The following is a 15604-nucleotide window of genomic DNA, read 5'->3' on the forward strand; positions in this document are numbered from 1 at the left end:
AAAAAAAAAAAAAAAAAAAAAAAAAAATTAAATTAGTCAGGTGTGGTGGGGCATTCCTATAGTCCCAGCTACTCAGGAGGTTGAAGCAGGAAGACTGCTTGAGCCCAGGAGTGTGAGGCTAAAGTGAGCCATGATCGTGCCACTGCACTCCAGCCTGGGAGACAGAGCAAGGCTCCATCTCAAAAAGAAAAAGGCCGGGCGCGGTAGCTCACACCGGTAATCCCAGCACTTCGGGAGGCCAAGGCAGGCGGATCAAGAGGTCAGGAGATCGCGACCATCCTGGCTAACACGGTGAAACTCCGTCTCTACTAAAAATACAAAAAAAAAATTAGTCGGGCGTGGTGGCAGGCGCCTGTAGTCCCAGCTACTGGGGAAGCTGAGGCAGAAGAATGGCGCGAACCCGGGAGGCGGAGCTTGCAGTGAGTAGATATGGTGTCACTGCACTCTAGCCTGGGCGACAGAGCAAGACTACATCTCAAAAAAGAAAGAAAAAGAAAAAGAAATAGTAGTAAAAATAATAAAATCCAAAATCCTTGCCTAGGGCAGTCAAAGTCCTCCAGCCTTTGGGCCCTGCCAGCCTCAGGGACCCCAGCCATCCTCCCACTACAGCCAGGATGAACTGTGTTGTATTTACGCATTTATTGATTTTGGTTTTAGCATTATTGGGGGTCAGCTCTCCCTGACTTGCCCACTTGCCACACTCAGCCGAGTGACCCTTGTGCACCTGGCCATGTCCCCTCTAGCCTCACAGCCATTCCTCTTCAGCGCGGCGTCCCCGTGGCTCCCTGGGTGAGTCCTGCTCTTCTCCCACTCTTTCGTGTAGGCATAGAAACCCTGACGCTGTCCTTACCTCCCGTCCCGCCTCACACCCTTCCTCCAGCCTGTCCCCAAGCCCTCGGGGCTCTTCCATTGCAAACTGCTGGCCCATCTGCCCCTTACTTCCTCAGGAGATGCTGTCCACCTCAGCCTGATTGCCACACAGAGTAAACGAGCTGATGTTTACAAAGTGTCAGTGACTCACAAGTGCTCACTAAACAGCTTTAAATTAAACGTGAACCTCCAAGTTCTGACCCCTGCTTACCACCTTCAACACCATCGCTCTGGACTACACCATTCCGAGAGCTCCTAAGGAGCCTACCTGCCCCCACCCTGCCTTCCTCCAGCAGCCAGCAGGGCCTCTCAGACCCTCAGAGAGCACAAGTCCAAGTCCCAACATGGCTCCTGGGCCCGGAGCCACCAGGACCGCTCCTGCCGCTGTGCAGTCTGCTGCCACAGGGCCTCTGTGCCTGCTCATTCCTCTGCCCAGCCCCTCCCTCACTTCCTGTGGCCTCACCCTAATGCCATTTCTTGGGAAGCCTTCTCAGGCCACCCATCCCCAATTGTAACTGTGTCCCCACAGTACTCAGCACTACCAAGGATGCTTTATTTATTTATTTATTTGAGATAGGGTCTCACTCTGTCATCCAGGCTGGAGTTCAGTAGCATAATCCTGGCTCACCGCAGCCTCCACCTCCCAGGCTCAAGCAATCCTCCCACTTCAGCCTCCCAGGTAGCTGGGACCACAGGCTGAGCCTCCAAGGCTGGCCTGTCTTCCCCAAGCATTCCAGGATCCAAGAGCTCACGGATCATATCTTGTGCACCGTTCCCTCCATTGACAAACCCAGGGCTCGCAACACCACACACACTTAAATGCTCTGACACCTGAATGGACAGCCAGCCCGTCTGCACCTCAGAGACATGGCATCTGTCCAAGGCAAAGGCCACAGCTGGTGGGGGCTGGGATTCAAATGCTCTGGGCTCCTTTCAGCTGACCTGGAGGTGCGGCCTGCTGATCAAGAAGCATGGGACGGCCTGAGTGGTGGCCTGATTTCACAGCAGGGACCCTGCAGGAGGCAACTCATTGTTACCTTGGCCAGAAAGAGGAGCTGAACATGAATAGGCAAAAATCCCAAATCCCAAAATCACTGGGGACTGACTTTTTTTTTTTTTTTTTTTTGACATGGAGTCTCACTCTATCGCCCAGGGTGGAGTGCAGTGGTGCGATCTCGGTTCACTGCAACTTCTGCCACCTGGGTTCAAGCAATTCTCCTGCCTCAGCCTCCCAAGTGGCTGGGATTACAGGTGCCTACCACCATGCCCAGCTAATTTTTTGTATTTTAAGTAGAGATGGGGTTTCACCCTGTTGACCAGGCTGGTCTTGAACTGCTGACTTCAAGTGATCTGCCCAACTCAGCCTCCCAAAGTGCTGGGATTACAGATATGAGCCACCGCACCTGGCCACGGGGGCCAACACTTTTTTTTTTTTAAGAGGGAGTCTCGCTTTCTCCCCTAGCTGGAGTACAGTGGCACGATCTGGGCTCACTGCAAGCTCCACCTCCCGGGTTCACGCCATTCTCGTGCCTCAGCCTCCCGAGTAGCTGGTATTACAGGCACCCGCCACCACGCCTAATTTTTTGTATTTTTAGTAGAGACGGGTTTTCACTGTGTTACCCACGATGGTCTCGATCTCCTGACCTTGTGATCCGCCTGCCTCGGTCTCCCAAAGTGCTGGGATTACAGGCGTGAGCCACTGCACCCGGCTGGGGGCCAACATTTTCTTAAATCCACTGGTCAGTGGCATTAGGGGAGGCCACCTGGCTCAGAAAGTGTCTGGGCACAGGGACAGGTGAGCTCTCCTCAGTCATCTACCCAGGGCAGGATTCTCATTAGCGCCAGGCACACTGAGAAAGACACCTGGGCCCTGCTGGTGGCCCAGCCTCTTACACTGCCACCAAGGCCCTCCAGCCTCCCATCTGGTCTCCACAGCACAGAGGCGAGCCTTTGCATGGGAAAGGACGCAGCCTGCACTGCAGGGAGAGGCCTCGGCTGCTGCACCCCTGGCCAGCTCTGGCCTTCCAGGGAGCCTGCAGCCCTGGCTGCCTTTCCCAACCCTGGTCCCCGCTCGGCCCCTTGATGACTTCTTCCTTCAGCATGGGGTCTGTGCAGCTTCCTGGTCTGTGGGGGGCTTCCTGCCACCTCCCAGTTGGCTCTTTCCACCCCAGCCTGGAGCAGCGGAAAGGCCAAGCCCAGCCTGTGCCGCATGGGTGGACAGCATGAGTGAGGCCCAGGACAGGGGGCTACAAGACCAAGTACCAGCCACCCAAACCTAGGGCTTACACACGTCCACACTCTTATGCGATTCTGGAAAGGTGATCAGTATGGATGCTGCACACTACCTTATAGCACGGTGGAGGTAGGGGTTGCATCCTGCCATTGGCAAAAGTAACATTTTGCGGCACAACACTAGTGACCTCTAATGACACAGTCTAATTTTACCCAGGTCATTTTGAGAAAAAGCCATTCACAAGCTTCCTTCTATATTTGCTTAGTGAATGTCCTTTAAAAAGTCCTATTGGAGGCTGGGCATGGTGGCTCAAGCCTGTAATCTCAGCACTTTCAGAAGCCAAGGTGGGCAAATCCTTAAGTCAGGAGTTTGAGACCAGCCTGGCCAACATGGTGAAACCCGTCTTACTAAAAATACAAAAATTAGCTGGGCATGGTGGCACGTGCCTGTAGTCCCAGGTACTCGGGAGGCTGAGGCAGGAGAATTGCTTGAACCTGGGAGGCGGAGGTTGCAGTGAGCTGAGATCATGCCACTGCATTCCAGCCTGGGCGACAGAGCGATATTCAGTCTCAGAAGAAAGAAAAAAAAGTAAGTCCTATGGGAAACATTTCTTGGAATATTTAGCATAGGGACACTTCCTTATGTACGAAGATGAAAACCACCTCCAATTCCCACTTCCCCACCTTTGCTTTTTTCCCATCCCTCCTCTTTTTGGGAGCAGGGCGGAGGGACACCTTGGGCACACGGAGCCAAATAGGATGCTCAGCCACACATTTTAGCCCCCTGGGAAGCATGGCAGCTTTCTCCTACTCCTGTTCTTTTACTGTATCAAACATTCTCCACTCCATAGAAGTCTTTTACTGAAATCCACCTCAAATAGCTTTTGGAAAATGACTTATTTTTTTCTTTTAAAGATAGAGTCTCTGTCGCCCAGGCTGGAGTGCAGTGGCGCGATCTTGGCTCACTGCAATCTCCGCCTCCCAGGTTCAAACGATTCTCCTGCCTCAGCCTCCCGAGTAGCTGGGATTACAGGTGCCCACCACAATGCCTGGCTACTTTTTGTATTTTTAATAGAGACAGGGTTTCGCCATGTTGGCCACGCTGGTCTTGAACTCCTGACTTCAGGTGATCCACCCACCTTGGGCCTCCCAAAGTGCTGTGATTACAGGCGTGAGCTATCACGCCTGGCCAAGAAGCAAGTTTTAAACAAGTAAGACACATTACTAAGGAAACGTTACTGCCTACCACTCCAAACCTGGTGTTGATCTGTAACCAAGTAAGTACCCTCTAACCAAGCCCCGACTTCAGCTCAGGCTGCAATACAGTATTTCACCTTGCTTTTCTCCTTATGGAGAAAAGCACATGTGATGTGTGCTTCCCTTCCACCCCACCATGCAAGGACAGGTGTGAGGAAAAGCATACATATCAGGCGCCATTTAGTTGGTTCCAAGCAGCTTTTTCAGGTCTCCTTCTTAAATATGAACAAACTGTCAACACTACCCAACGTTTGAGAAAAGTCTTTAAAATTATTGAAAAATATAAAAATCAGGTAAGGTGCGGTGGCTCCTGCCTATAATCCCAGCACTTGGGGAGACCAAGGCGGGTAGATCGCTTTAGGTCAGGAATTCAAGACCAGCCTGACCAACCTGGTAAAACCCTGTCTCTACTAGAAACACAAAAAATTACCCGGGTATGATGGCAAGCACCTATAATCCCAGCTACTCGGGAGGCTGAGGGAGGAGAATCACTTGAACTTGAGAGGCGGAGGTTGCAATGAGCTGAGATTGTACCACTGCACTCCAGCCTAGGTGACAGAGTGAGACTCCATCTCAAAAACAAATAAAAGCCCCCAAAATTAGCTGGGCATGATGGCAAGCGCCTGTAGTCCCAGCTACTCGGGAGGCTGAGGCAGGAGAATGGCGTAAAAACCCGGGAGGCGGAGCTTGCAGCAAGTTGAGATCCGGCCACTGCACTCCAGCCCGGGCGACAGAGCGAGACTCCGTCTCAAAAAAAAAAAAAAAAAAAAAAATCAGTAGGACTTTACTGAAGGGAATGAGTCTCTGGAGTAAAACCTAGCCATCAAGTGCCTAGCCCAAGGAATGGGCAAACCACATAAAACAGAGGTTCCTCAATGCTTCCAGGGAGGAAATCAGGGCACATACAAAACAAGTTAGACCTTTCATCACATTAGAAGGTAGAAGCCATGGGAACACCACCTTAAAAATCCAGTGGGAAAAGGATATCCAAACCACAATTCTATACCCAGCCAAAATATCAATTCCATATAGTTTACAAGCATTTTCAAACTTCAAAGTCTTAAAAATCCTACTTCCCATATGCTCTTTCTCAGAATTGCACCAGAGGAACTGTGCCACCAAAACAAGCTTGTAATTCAAGAAAGAGAGTACATGAGATCCACAAGACAGGGCTGCTAATGCAGGACAACGGCAGGAGGAACCCTAGCCCACATCTGTGCGGACTCCAGGATGTCCCCTGCGGTGGTAGGGGTTGGAAATAACAGCACAGATAGTGTCTCACTGTGTGGAAAACTGTACTGGAGGTGTTTCACAGAGTTGAAGGGGGAAAGAAGACAGAGACTCTAACTGGGCAATCAAAATAATCAAATAATTTTTAAGAAAAACAAGAGGCCGGCCGGGCGCGGTGGCTCAAGCCTGTAATCCCAGCACTTTGGGAGGCCGAGGCGGGTGGATCACAAGGTCAGGAGATCAAGACCATCCTGGCTAACATGGTGAAACTTCATCTCTACTAAAAATACAAAAAACTAGCCGGGCGTGGTGGCGGGCGCCTGTAGTCCCAGCTACTTGGAGGCTGAGGCGGGAGAATGGCGTGAACCCAGGAGGCGGAGCTTGCAGTGAGCCGAGATCGCACCACTGCACTCCAGCCTGGGCGACACAGCAAGACTCCATCTCAAAAAAAAAAGAAAAAGAAAAAAGAAAAACAAGAGGCCAGGCAAAGTAGCTCATACCTGTAATCCCAGCACTTCAGAAGGCCAAGGTGGGCATATCACTTGAGGCTGGGAGTTCAAGACCAGCCTAGGCAACACGGTGAAACACCATCTCTACTAAAAATACAAAATACATAAATATATATATATATATATATGCATGCATGCCAGGCATGGCAGTGTGCACCTGTAGTCCCAGTTACTCAGGAGGCTGAGGCATGAGAATCACCTGAACCCGGAAGTGGAGGTTGTAGTGAGCCAAAATGGCACCAGTGCACTCCAGTCTGGGCAAAAAAGCGAGACCCTGTCAGAAAGGGGAGGGGAGGGGAGGAGAGGGGAGGGGAGGGGAGGGGAGGGGGGGGGGGGAGAAGGGGGAGGGAAAAAACATAAACAAGAAATTGGCCAGTGGCTCAGGCCTGTAACTTCAAAACTTTGGGGGCCAAGGTGGGTGAATCGCTTGATCTCAGGAGTTTGAGATCAGCCTGGACAATACAGTGAAACCCCATCTCTACAAAAATTTAAAGAATTAGCCAAGTGTGGTTGTGCACACCTGTAGTCCCAGCTACTTGAAGTCTGAGAGAGAAGGATCACTTGAGCCAAGCAGGTTGAAGCTACAGTGAGCCGTGATAGCGCCACTGCACTCCAGTCTGGGTGACAGAGTGAGATCGTGTCCCAAAAAGAAAAAGAAAAAAGAAAAACAAAAAACTGTACAAAAGGCCGGGCACAGTAGCTCACACCTGTGATCACAGCACTTTGAGGGCCAAGGCGGGCAGATCTCTGGAAGGCAGGAGTTCGAGACCAGCCTGACCAATGTGGCAAACCCCCTCTCTACTAAAAATATAAAAATTAGCTAGGCATGGTGGTGGGCATCTGTAATCCCAACTACTTGGGAGGCTGAGGCAAGAGAATCGCTTGAACCCAGGAGGTGGAGGTTGTAGTGAGCCAAGATTGCGCCATTGCACTCCAGCCTAGGTGACAGAGCAAGACTCCATCTCCAAAAATTAAAAAAAAGAAGAAAAAAAGAAAAGAAATTGTACAAAAAAGGAGATGAAGACCCATTATCTTACCCAGCTTAGCAGTAAGTAAACAAATTTACATAGTGATCACAATAGGGACAGATTGGCAAATCACATCCTCCTGCACCTGTTTTTATAAATGAAGTTTATGATTTTTTGTTTTGTTTTGAGACAGTCTCCTCTGTTGCCCAAGCTACAGTACTGTGCCACGATCACAGGTCACTGCAGCCTCAACTTCCCAGGCTCAGGTGATTTTCCCACCACAGCCTCCCAAGTAGCTAGGACCATAGGTGCACTCCACCATGCTCAGCTAATTTAATTTAATTTTTTTTTTTTGAGATGGAGTCTCACTCTGTCACCAGGCTGGAGTGCAGTGGCGTGATCTCGGCTCACTGCAGCCTCTGCCTCCTGGGTTCAGGCGATTCCCCTGCCTCAGCCTCCTGAGGAGCTGGGACTACAGGCGCCTGCCACTACCCCCGTCTTAATTTTTTGTATTTTAGTAGAGACGGGGTTTCACCATGTTAACCAGGATGGCCTCGATCTACTGACCTCATGATCCACCCGCCTAACACCCCCAAGTGCTGGGATTACAGGCGTGAGCCACCGCATCTGGCTGACAGATAGTAAATATTTCAGGCTCTGCAGGTCATACCATCTCTGTTGTGACTACTTAGCCTTCTGTCGTAGTGCAAAAGTAGCCATCAATGAGGCCAGATGCAGTGGCCAAGTTAAGAGGATCACTTAAAGCCAGGAGTTCAACACTAGCCTAACAAGATGGCAAGACCCTGTCTCTACAAAAACAAAAAAAATTAGCTGGATGTGGTAGCTCACACCTGCAGTCCCAGCACATGGGAGGCTGTGGTAGGAGGATTACTTGAGCCCAGGAGTTTGAGGTTACAGTAAGCTATGATCCACTGCTCTCCAGCCTAGACAAAAGCTGGAGTAAATATATATATAATTTTTTTTTTTTTTTTTTTTTTTTACAATCTGACTACTTAATAGAAAGTTTGCCAACCTCTAGATCAAACTACACATTTGACAACTATTTGGTGGATATAAATTAGGGAGAAGAGAGTACAAATGAACTAAAATCCTTATTGATAGTAAGTCCAGACTCCAAAACAGAATGAATAAGACAGCAGTGTAAGAATACTATTTAGACACGTAGAGATAAATGCAGGAAAAAGTGCTAAAATAATTCAAAGTGATTCACATTATATAGTATGGTATGGGATGGAGTTGGGGAGACAAACTAGTTTTTAAGCCTTTTTGAGAACCACTTAAATTAAATTCTATTCAGGAATTACTTTGATAAAGCCGAAAAATCATTTTAAATCAACTGAACAGAACTCACCAAGACTTAAAGAGTATCTGTGCTCAAGCTCTTCTGGAGTCTGGGGTCACTGGATTCATCTCCGGCTGCCAGGAGCCACCACGGATTCCTGCAGTCCCCCCCATCCCTGCTCCTCCTCCTGGGTATTCACACTAGGATCCCCATTCTGGGTGGTCCCTGGGGAGTATTAACCATTTTCCTTCCTCTCTCCCCTCCCCTCAGGCCAAGCAGCAGGAAGCAGCAGTGAGCAGAAGGGAACAGCCCTCGCCTTGCCCCAGTCCTTCCTCAGCCCCAACTCTGCCGCTCCAATGAGGGGTCCCAGGCACTGGACAGCCATCCTCCTCTTCCCAGTCACCAGGTCCATGCTGCTGTAACTGTGCACACATCACTGCTTCCCAGACAGCCTCAGCTAACTCAGGCCAACACTGCCCAAGAGCATACTGACACCAAAGTGCTAGTCCACTGGCCCAGTGCACAACCCCAGGACCCACCAAGCACCTCACCACCAAGCACCACTGAATGGTGGCAGGCAGATGCCCATCCCAGACCCCACCCTCCTAAGACTTAGAAGCTATGTCACTTTGCTAGAGAGAACAGCCAAAGCAGAAAATGGAGGTCCCACACCAGTTTTCAATCAAGCTTTTAATGAAAAGATCATAAAATAACAGTTTCTCATCACTGTACATTAAGACTGCACACTTCTGAATGGAGAGATCAGTCGTTGGTGAATTGCTTTTCTTTCTATGACACTGGGCAGCTGTGTAGCTGCAGTTCTGACCTGAATTTACACAAACTCTCAAGGGACATGAACTCAATGTGACGAGTGACAGCGGCGGTGGCCAGTACAGGAGTGCGATCCCGGTGTCCCTCCCCGCTTCTGGGAAGGGCATAAAACAAAACATGATCCCTCTTCCAGTTCCAATTAAACAAAACAGCTATAACCCCATCCCTCCCCCCTCCCCTTCGAGGTATTTGCGAGAAATGAGCCAGTGCCCAACCTGGGCCCCCCCCCGCCGGGCGGGGGAGGGCAGAGGGAAGCTAGTGATGGGTGGGGTAGAGAGGTTCCCCTCAGCACCTGGCCCCACGGGGCCCGCCAAGTGGAGGGTGGGAGCCCTAGGGATCCTCCCTACCCCAGTGAGGTCTGTTATGCAGCATTTTTGAGGTCAATAAATTACAGCAATAAATAGCAAGGTGAGGTAAGGGGAGGGGGTCCTGGTAGAAAGTTAAAGTGGGGTGACTGAAGCCGGGGCATCCTAGGAAGGGGGTCCTGGGCAGCCTCTGCTCCCACCGCTCATGCCCACCCCCACCCCGGCGTGGAATGTCAGACTGAGGCTCCAGTTAGGTCCCTCCCCAGCCCCTCACTCCTGGCATCTTGATTCACAGGTTCAGTAACATCTGCCCCGACGGGGTACTGGGAAATAGGAGGACCTTGGTCCCTTTAGGGGGCATGCCAGGGCTGAGAGCCCTTGTCTGCTCTAAGGCCTGGCGCCTTTGGCTTTTGTCCCCCACGCCTGGGGGGTGGACGGATGCAGCCTCCTGCTCCCTGAGCCCTGCCCTTCGGCTGCCCAGGCCTCACCCCAACTCAGGATGGCCGGAGGGCAGGGGGTCAGCCTGCCCAGCGGCCCAGCCCGGATCGCACTCCTGCATGGGGTCTGAGGTCCAGTGAACACTGACGGGTTGGGGGACTGGGTAGGCGGCCCGGCGCCCCCGAGTGGTGACGAACGGGAAACACACACGGCTGCCTGAGGTGGGGAAAGTCGGCGAGGGTCCGGATTGCTCATTTCACAGGCTGAGGTGTATGGCTATGCTGCAAGTCTCTGAGATTCTTATTTGCTTAAAGGTTCATCTTTTCTCTTCCTTTTTTTTGCAATCCTGGAGGAGCCCTTGCTGGGGCTCGGTCTGGCGGGAGCGTGCAGTGGCGGAGCCCGGCCTGCCACCCGCTCACTCGCCCCAAGTCTGAGAAATAAATACATTCATCACTGCACAAACATATTGATACAAAAACAACACTGTTAAGAGTGTTTGCACCGTCTATGTTGGTAAGGACCAGACCCAGTCAGCCCCCTCCGCTGTCTGGGGTGGGGTTAGGGGTCCCCACTCCTGGGGACACACCAGAGTCGACTGAGCCGTGCAAAGGTCCCGGCTTTTTGGCTTGAGTGGGACCCTCACATCAACCCATCCCCGAGGGTCACGGGCAGAGCAGCAGGGGACCCAAGCCCAGACTCGGGTCCTGTGGCCAGAACTGACAGCCATCCCCATGTAGGCTAGCTGGTCAGGACCAGTGTGGTCCGGCCAGAGGGCCTTGGGGGTTGGTCAGCACGGGCCCAAGCTCTTTGGTGCCAGCTGGGCTTGGAGGGGCCCTGGGAATGGGGACGAGGGTTCAGGTGACTCCAGGGAGGCTTCCAGTCCCTTCCCCAGTCCCAGGGCTGCCCTTCTCTGCTCGTGAACCACTCCAGGGCCAACTCAGAAGGGCTTCCAGCAGCAGGGGAGGGTTCCCTGGACTGGCCTTACAGCTGCTGAGGTCTGAAACTGTAAAAGCTTATGTAAACAATGAGATAAATATATTAGTATCTTTTTTCTGAGCCCATGGAGGTTCCATACTCATTCAAAATGTGCTTTGGTTTAAAAAATAGGCTTTGTGAATTTGGGTATGAGCTTATTTTTTTTTCTTTTTTCTTTGTTTATCCTCTCTTTCCTACATGATATCTGCTATTTTCTGATTCCTGTTTCTCCGAAACATTCAGGAATTAAGTGACGAACGCAGAGAACTGTAAGCCGCCTTGGCCTCCAATAACCCAGTTTCCTTGTGAGGCTCTTAACATCTCCACACACACACACTCGCACACACCCAACGTGGAAATCAAAGGAAAAAGAAAACAAAGCCAAATGTTGTGTTAATCCCGCCCTGTCCCAAAACCCCTTAAAGTCTTAAATAGGAAACTAGTGTTCTGCTTTCTCATTAAAATACAGAAAAGGCTCGATACAATACTAAGGTGGGTACAATACTATGTCGCACAAACGTCGCTGAGTGAGGGGCCTCTGCTCCCAGTCCCTGAAGTTCTGCAAAGGAATCACCTACTTACACAAGTCACCTCACAGATGCGGCTGCCCACAGCCCGGGAGGCCACGCACACGGCCAGATGTGTGCACATTTCCCGTGCCGTACAGACTTTGTGTCATGTGGCTTAAGTGCTGATGGGGTGGGGTAGGGTCAGGACAGCGGGGGCCCCCTGAGTAAGGGTGGAGTTCATGGGTCTCCTCCCCCCAGGTCCCCAGCCTGACTTGCTGGAACCTGAGACCCAGGACCCAGTTCTGTTTCCCACCACAAGGAGGGAAGAGGGGCCGTCTCAGGCTGGGATCACCACAGGGAGGGCTCAGCCAGGAGCCCCATCTGCCCGACTCCCTCACCCCAAACACGCCGCTCCCCACTTGGGTCCCTGAACTCAGTCTCTGTTTTTAGCTGGAGGGTCTCTAGAGGGGTGGGGGTAGGGGATGACTCTGTATTTTTTTGGTCTAAACTTAAAATAGAATGAAAAGAGAAAACAAAAAAAAAAATGGTGAAGCAAGATGACGATAAAGCCTGCCGGCCCAACCCCACAGCTCCAGCTGGCTGAAGACAGTGGGACTGAGATCAGCAACCTTGGTCTGGCCTTGAGAGCCCACTTTGGGGCCCATGGAAGTATCTGAGGCTGGCTGAGGAAGCCCAAGATGAGGGGTTTCGAGAGGTTGGCCCCTAGACGGTGGCCGGGGGCCAGGACTGCTCAGGGAAGTGCAATCCCTGTTCCCCGGAGGGCCCTGTGGTCAGCTCTCTCAAGCTCAAACTCTTGCAGGAATGGAGGGTGGGAGTGCCAGGATGAGGGCTCACTTCTCCCTCACCCTGGCCGGGAGCTGCAAAGAACTGCCACCCTCCTCATGGCTCCCGTCAGCACCCAGTACCTGGCTCCAGGCTGGGGCCTCACACCCCTCCCCTACGCCACAAACAGAGGTTCATGTGCCCGGGTTGCCAGGGTCCCTTTGGAATGGATGTGGCCCAAGGCTCAAAGGGAAAACACACAGGTGAGCTGCAAGCACTGGGCCACTCGGCACCCTGCTGGCTCCTGCACACGACTTCCTGGGTGCTTGTCAAGGGCTTCCACTGCCAGTCACCAACATACTGTTGTCACGAATTCAAGAGGTAGCAAAAGGTCAGAAGTCTCCACCTTGTTCAGTGAGGAAGCAGGGAAAGCGAAACGTCTGCCCATGCGTACGGCACACACCACAGACACACACACACACACACACAAATGAAAACAAGAGTACCGACGGCCCCGGCATCGAGTCCAGCCTCCCCCCACCCCCCGGAACCCCAGACCTTCCAGTTCAAACAGTCACATAAACGTTACACTGGTTTTTCTCTTAATAAAAAACAAGTACCTCTAAACAAAGAATATTTCTTGGAAACTACAGGAAAAGCACTCTCTCCTGAGGCAGCCGAGGCAGGGCTCAGGGACCAGGGAAGCCTTTGGGCAAGAAGGGCTTCTGGGGCCTGGAGAGGTGGCGCACCAGCACCCCTGCAGCGCCAGAGCCGGGGGACGCGCAGGAGGGCCAGCGGCCCCTGTTACATTCAGTCTTCAGACCCAGGCTCAGCCCCGGAGGGGGCGGGAAGAAAATAAGCTATTGTTTGTTTTGGTTTAAAGAACAAAAATCAAAAAGAAAAACAGAGGAGCAGATCAGTAGGAATAACAGCAACACAGGCCCAGAGGGCTCTTTAGTTGTAGAGAGGTAGGCGATGGGGTCACCCTGACTGTCCCAGCGCCAGTAAGCAGTGCCACCCTGGCTCAAGGAGGGAGGGATCTGCACCCCCAGCACCTGTTCCCTGCAGAACCAGGGCCGCATGCGCCCGCACAGACACAAGCACACGTGCACACACACAGATACGGCTAGCGGGGTGGGGCCTGCTCCTGACACCACCCTGGCTGTGGCCAGCGTCCCACTGCCCTCTTTCTCCAAGCCGCCTGCAGCAAAGGGACCAGGTCCCAGCGAGACCCACGTGACCCAGCCCACAGGCCCTGGGGTGGCCCCCGCGGGGAGCTGGGGGCCTGGGTAGGATGGGGAGGTAGACGGGCTGGGACCCCTGGCTTCCCTCCTCTCGGCTCTGCTTGGTACAGACTGTCGATTAAAGCTCTGGGTGTGGGCAGTGGGGGCCAGAGGGGCCACCCGGAGCCTCCACTGGACCCAGGGTCTCGCCCCTGCCGCTGCATCACCTCGCTTCTCCTTCCATGGGTTCCCGGGGAGCAAGGTGGCAGAGGGCGCCCGCGGGTCTTTGGCTTCTAGGAGGGGGAAGTGTGCATGCGCAGGTGGCTGATGAGGTTGCGCTGCTGGGTGAACTTGCCCCCGCACAGCTGGCACTCGTAAGGCTTCTCGCCCGAGTGCACACGCATGTGCTCAGTGAGGCGGTACTGGCGGGTGAAGCGCATGCCACACTCATCGCAGGCGAAGGGCTTCAGGCCCAGGTGGCTCCGCATGTGGCGTGTCATGGTGCCGCGCTGCGTGAACATCTTGCCACAGATGTTGCAGGGGAAGGGCCGTGTCAGCCAGTGTGTCTTCTCGTGCTGCCGCAGCGTGGCTGGGTCCTTGTAGGTCTTCTCGCAGACCGAACACTTGAAGGGCCGGGGCTCAGCCGCGTAGGCCGCGCTGGGCGCTGACAGGTCCTCAGCCTCCTCCTCGGCACCCCCACTGCCTGTCTCGTAGGCCCCCTCTTCCTTGATGAACAGCTCTTCCTCCGTGTGAGTCTCCACGTGCGCGTTGAGCTGCTCGGAACTGGGGAAGCCCTTGGCACAGGGGATGCACACGTACAAGTTGTCTCCATAGGACACCGTCTCGTAGCCCTCCTGCCGGTACATGTAGTGGGCGCTGGCGTGGCCGCTGCCCCCCTCGCTCCCGCTCTGCGCGCTATCTTCACTTGCATCCTTGCCGTTTTCCTCCTCCTCCTTGCAGGGGTAAGGGGGCTCCCCATAGGGCCCGCTAGGGCCAGCCCCACCAGCCAGGATACCATTGGGAACCCTGTCCCCGACCCCCTCACCCTCCTCTCCCGGGCAGGGACCCTTGGGCCCCGCTTCTCTCCGCTCAAAGGGGGAGCCAGCCACAGGCTCCTTCTTGCCCCACTCCTTCTTCCGAGTGGAGTGCCGGAGGCTCTTCCGAGGCTGCCCGCCAGGCGCCTCCAGCAGGCTCAGGTGGTTGTCCTCAGCCCCCTCCAGATCCATGGGCTCATCGGGGGTGCCCCCCAGCTCAGAATAAGAGGCACTGTTGGCAACGGGAGGGGCAGAGGCCGCAGGGGGCGAGCCATGTTGGCTGTCGCTCAGTTGCGCTGGGTCATCGGGAGTGAGGTGGGGACCTGGGGTGGCAGGAGGCAAGGGTGGGCTTTTCTTGGACAAGTCCAAGCCCAGCTCCTGCTCACAGCCCCCACTGCTCCCGTTGGTGCTGCTGCTGCAGCCCCCGAGGCCTGCCTCCCCGCCAGCTGGGCAGACGGCCTGGCCCAGACCTTGTACGCTATCCTGGTTAGAGCCACCAAGAAAGAGCTCATCGTCTGAGCCTTTGGCTTGTGGGAGCTCCTGTGGGGCGTGGGCCCCCTTGCGCCCATCCACGAGCCCGTGATACCGAGCCTGGATGACGGAGGCCGTGGACAGCCGCTGGCTGCGGGGGGGTCGCCCCATGCCGGCAGCCCCGGCCCGCCCAGAGCCAAAGGGCTTGCCGGCTCGCTTGAGTTTGCGGCGGCAGAGGGCTGCCAACTCAGGCAGCTGGAGGTAGCTGGCGGCAGTGAGGAGGGTGCTGAAGTTGGGCTCGGCTGGCTGGTCGCTGGGCAGCAGCTTGCCTGTGTAGATGAAGTCCAAGATCTGCTGGAACACCGTGGAGCTGACCATGTCAGTGTCCAGGTTGATGAGGTTGTCATGCAGGACCAGGGACTTGAAGTAGATGCTGCTGGCGGCCAGGACGTTCTTGTGGGCCCGGAAGATGGAGTTCTCCACCATGATGATGACGTCACACAGGAAGCCCTTGGTCCTCTGCTGGTTCAGCTGCAGCAGGAGCTGCTTCGAGTGGCTGGGCAGCTCCATGTCGGGCCCCATGTCCCCGCGCCCTGCCCACGCGCACCACCTGTGGGCAAGAACAGGCATGCACGCGTCAGATGACTGGGACACTCCGACCAGGGC

General features: G+C 53.9%; 1 protein-coding gene across 2 annotated transcripts in view; it reads right to left on the reverse strand.

The window, feature by feature from the left end:
- Positions 1-9044: 9044 nt before the first annotated feature.
- The window catches only part of HIC2 (HIC ZBTB transcriptional repressor 2), a 40020-nt gene continuing 33460 nt past the window's right edge, over positions 9045-15604 (reverse strand). For both annotated transcript variants that reach the window (XM_023197970.2, XM_023197971.2), the window contains exon 3: positions 9045-15548. In XM_023197970.2, the coding sequence (XP_023053738.2) occupies positions 13727-15548 (1822 nt within the window). In that variant the 3' untranslated portion in view covers positions 9045-13726. The remainder of the gene's footprint in view (positions 15549-15604) is intronic.

This window comes from Piliocolobus tephrosceles, chromosome 19 (genome assembly GCF_002776525.5).
Source record: "Piliocolobus tephrosceles isolate RC106 chromosome 19, ASM277652v3, whole genome shotgun sequence".
NCBI lineage: Eukaryota > Metazoa > Chordata > Mammalia > Primates > Cercopithecidae > Piliocolobus > Piliocolobus tephrosceles.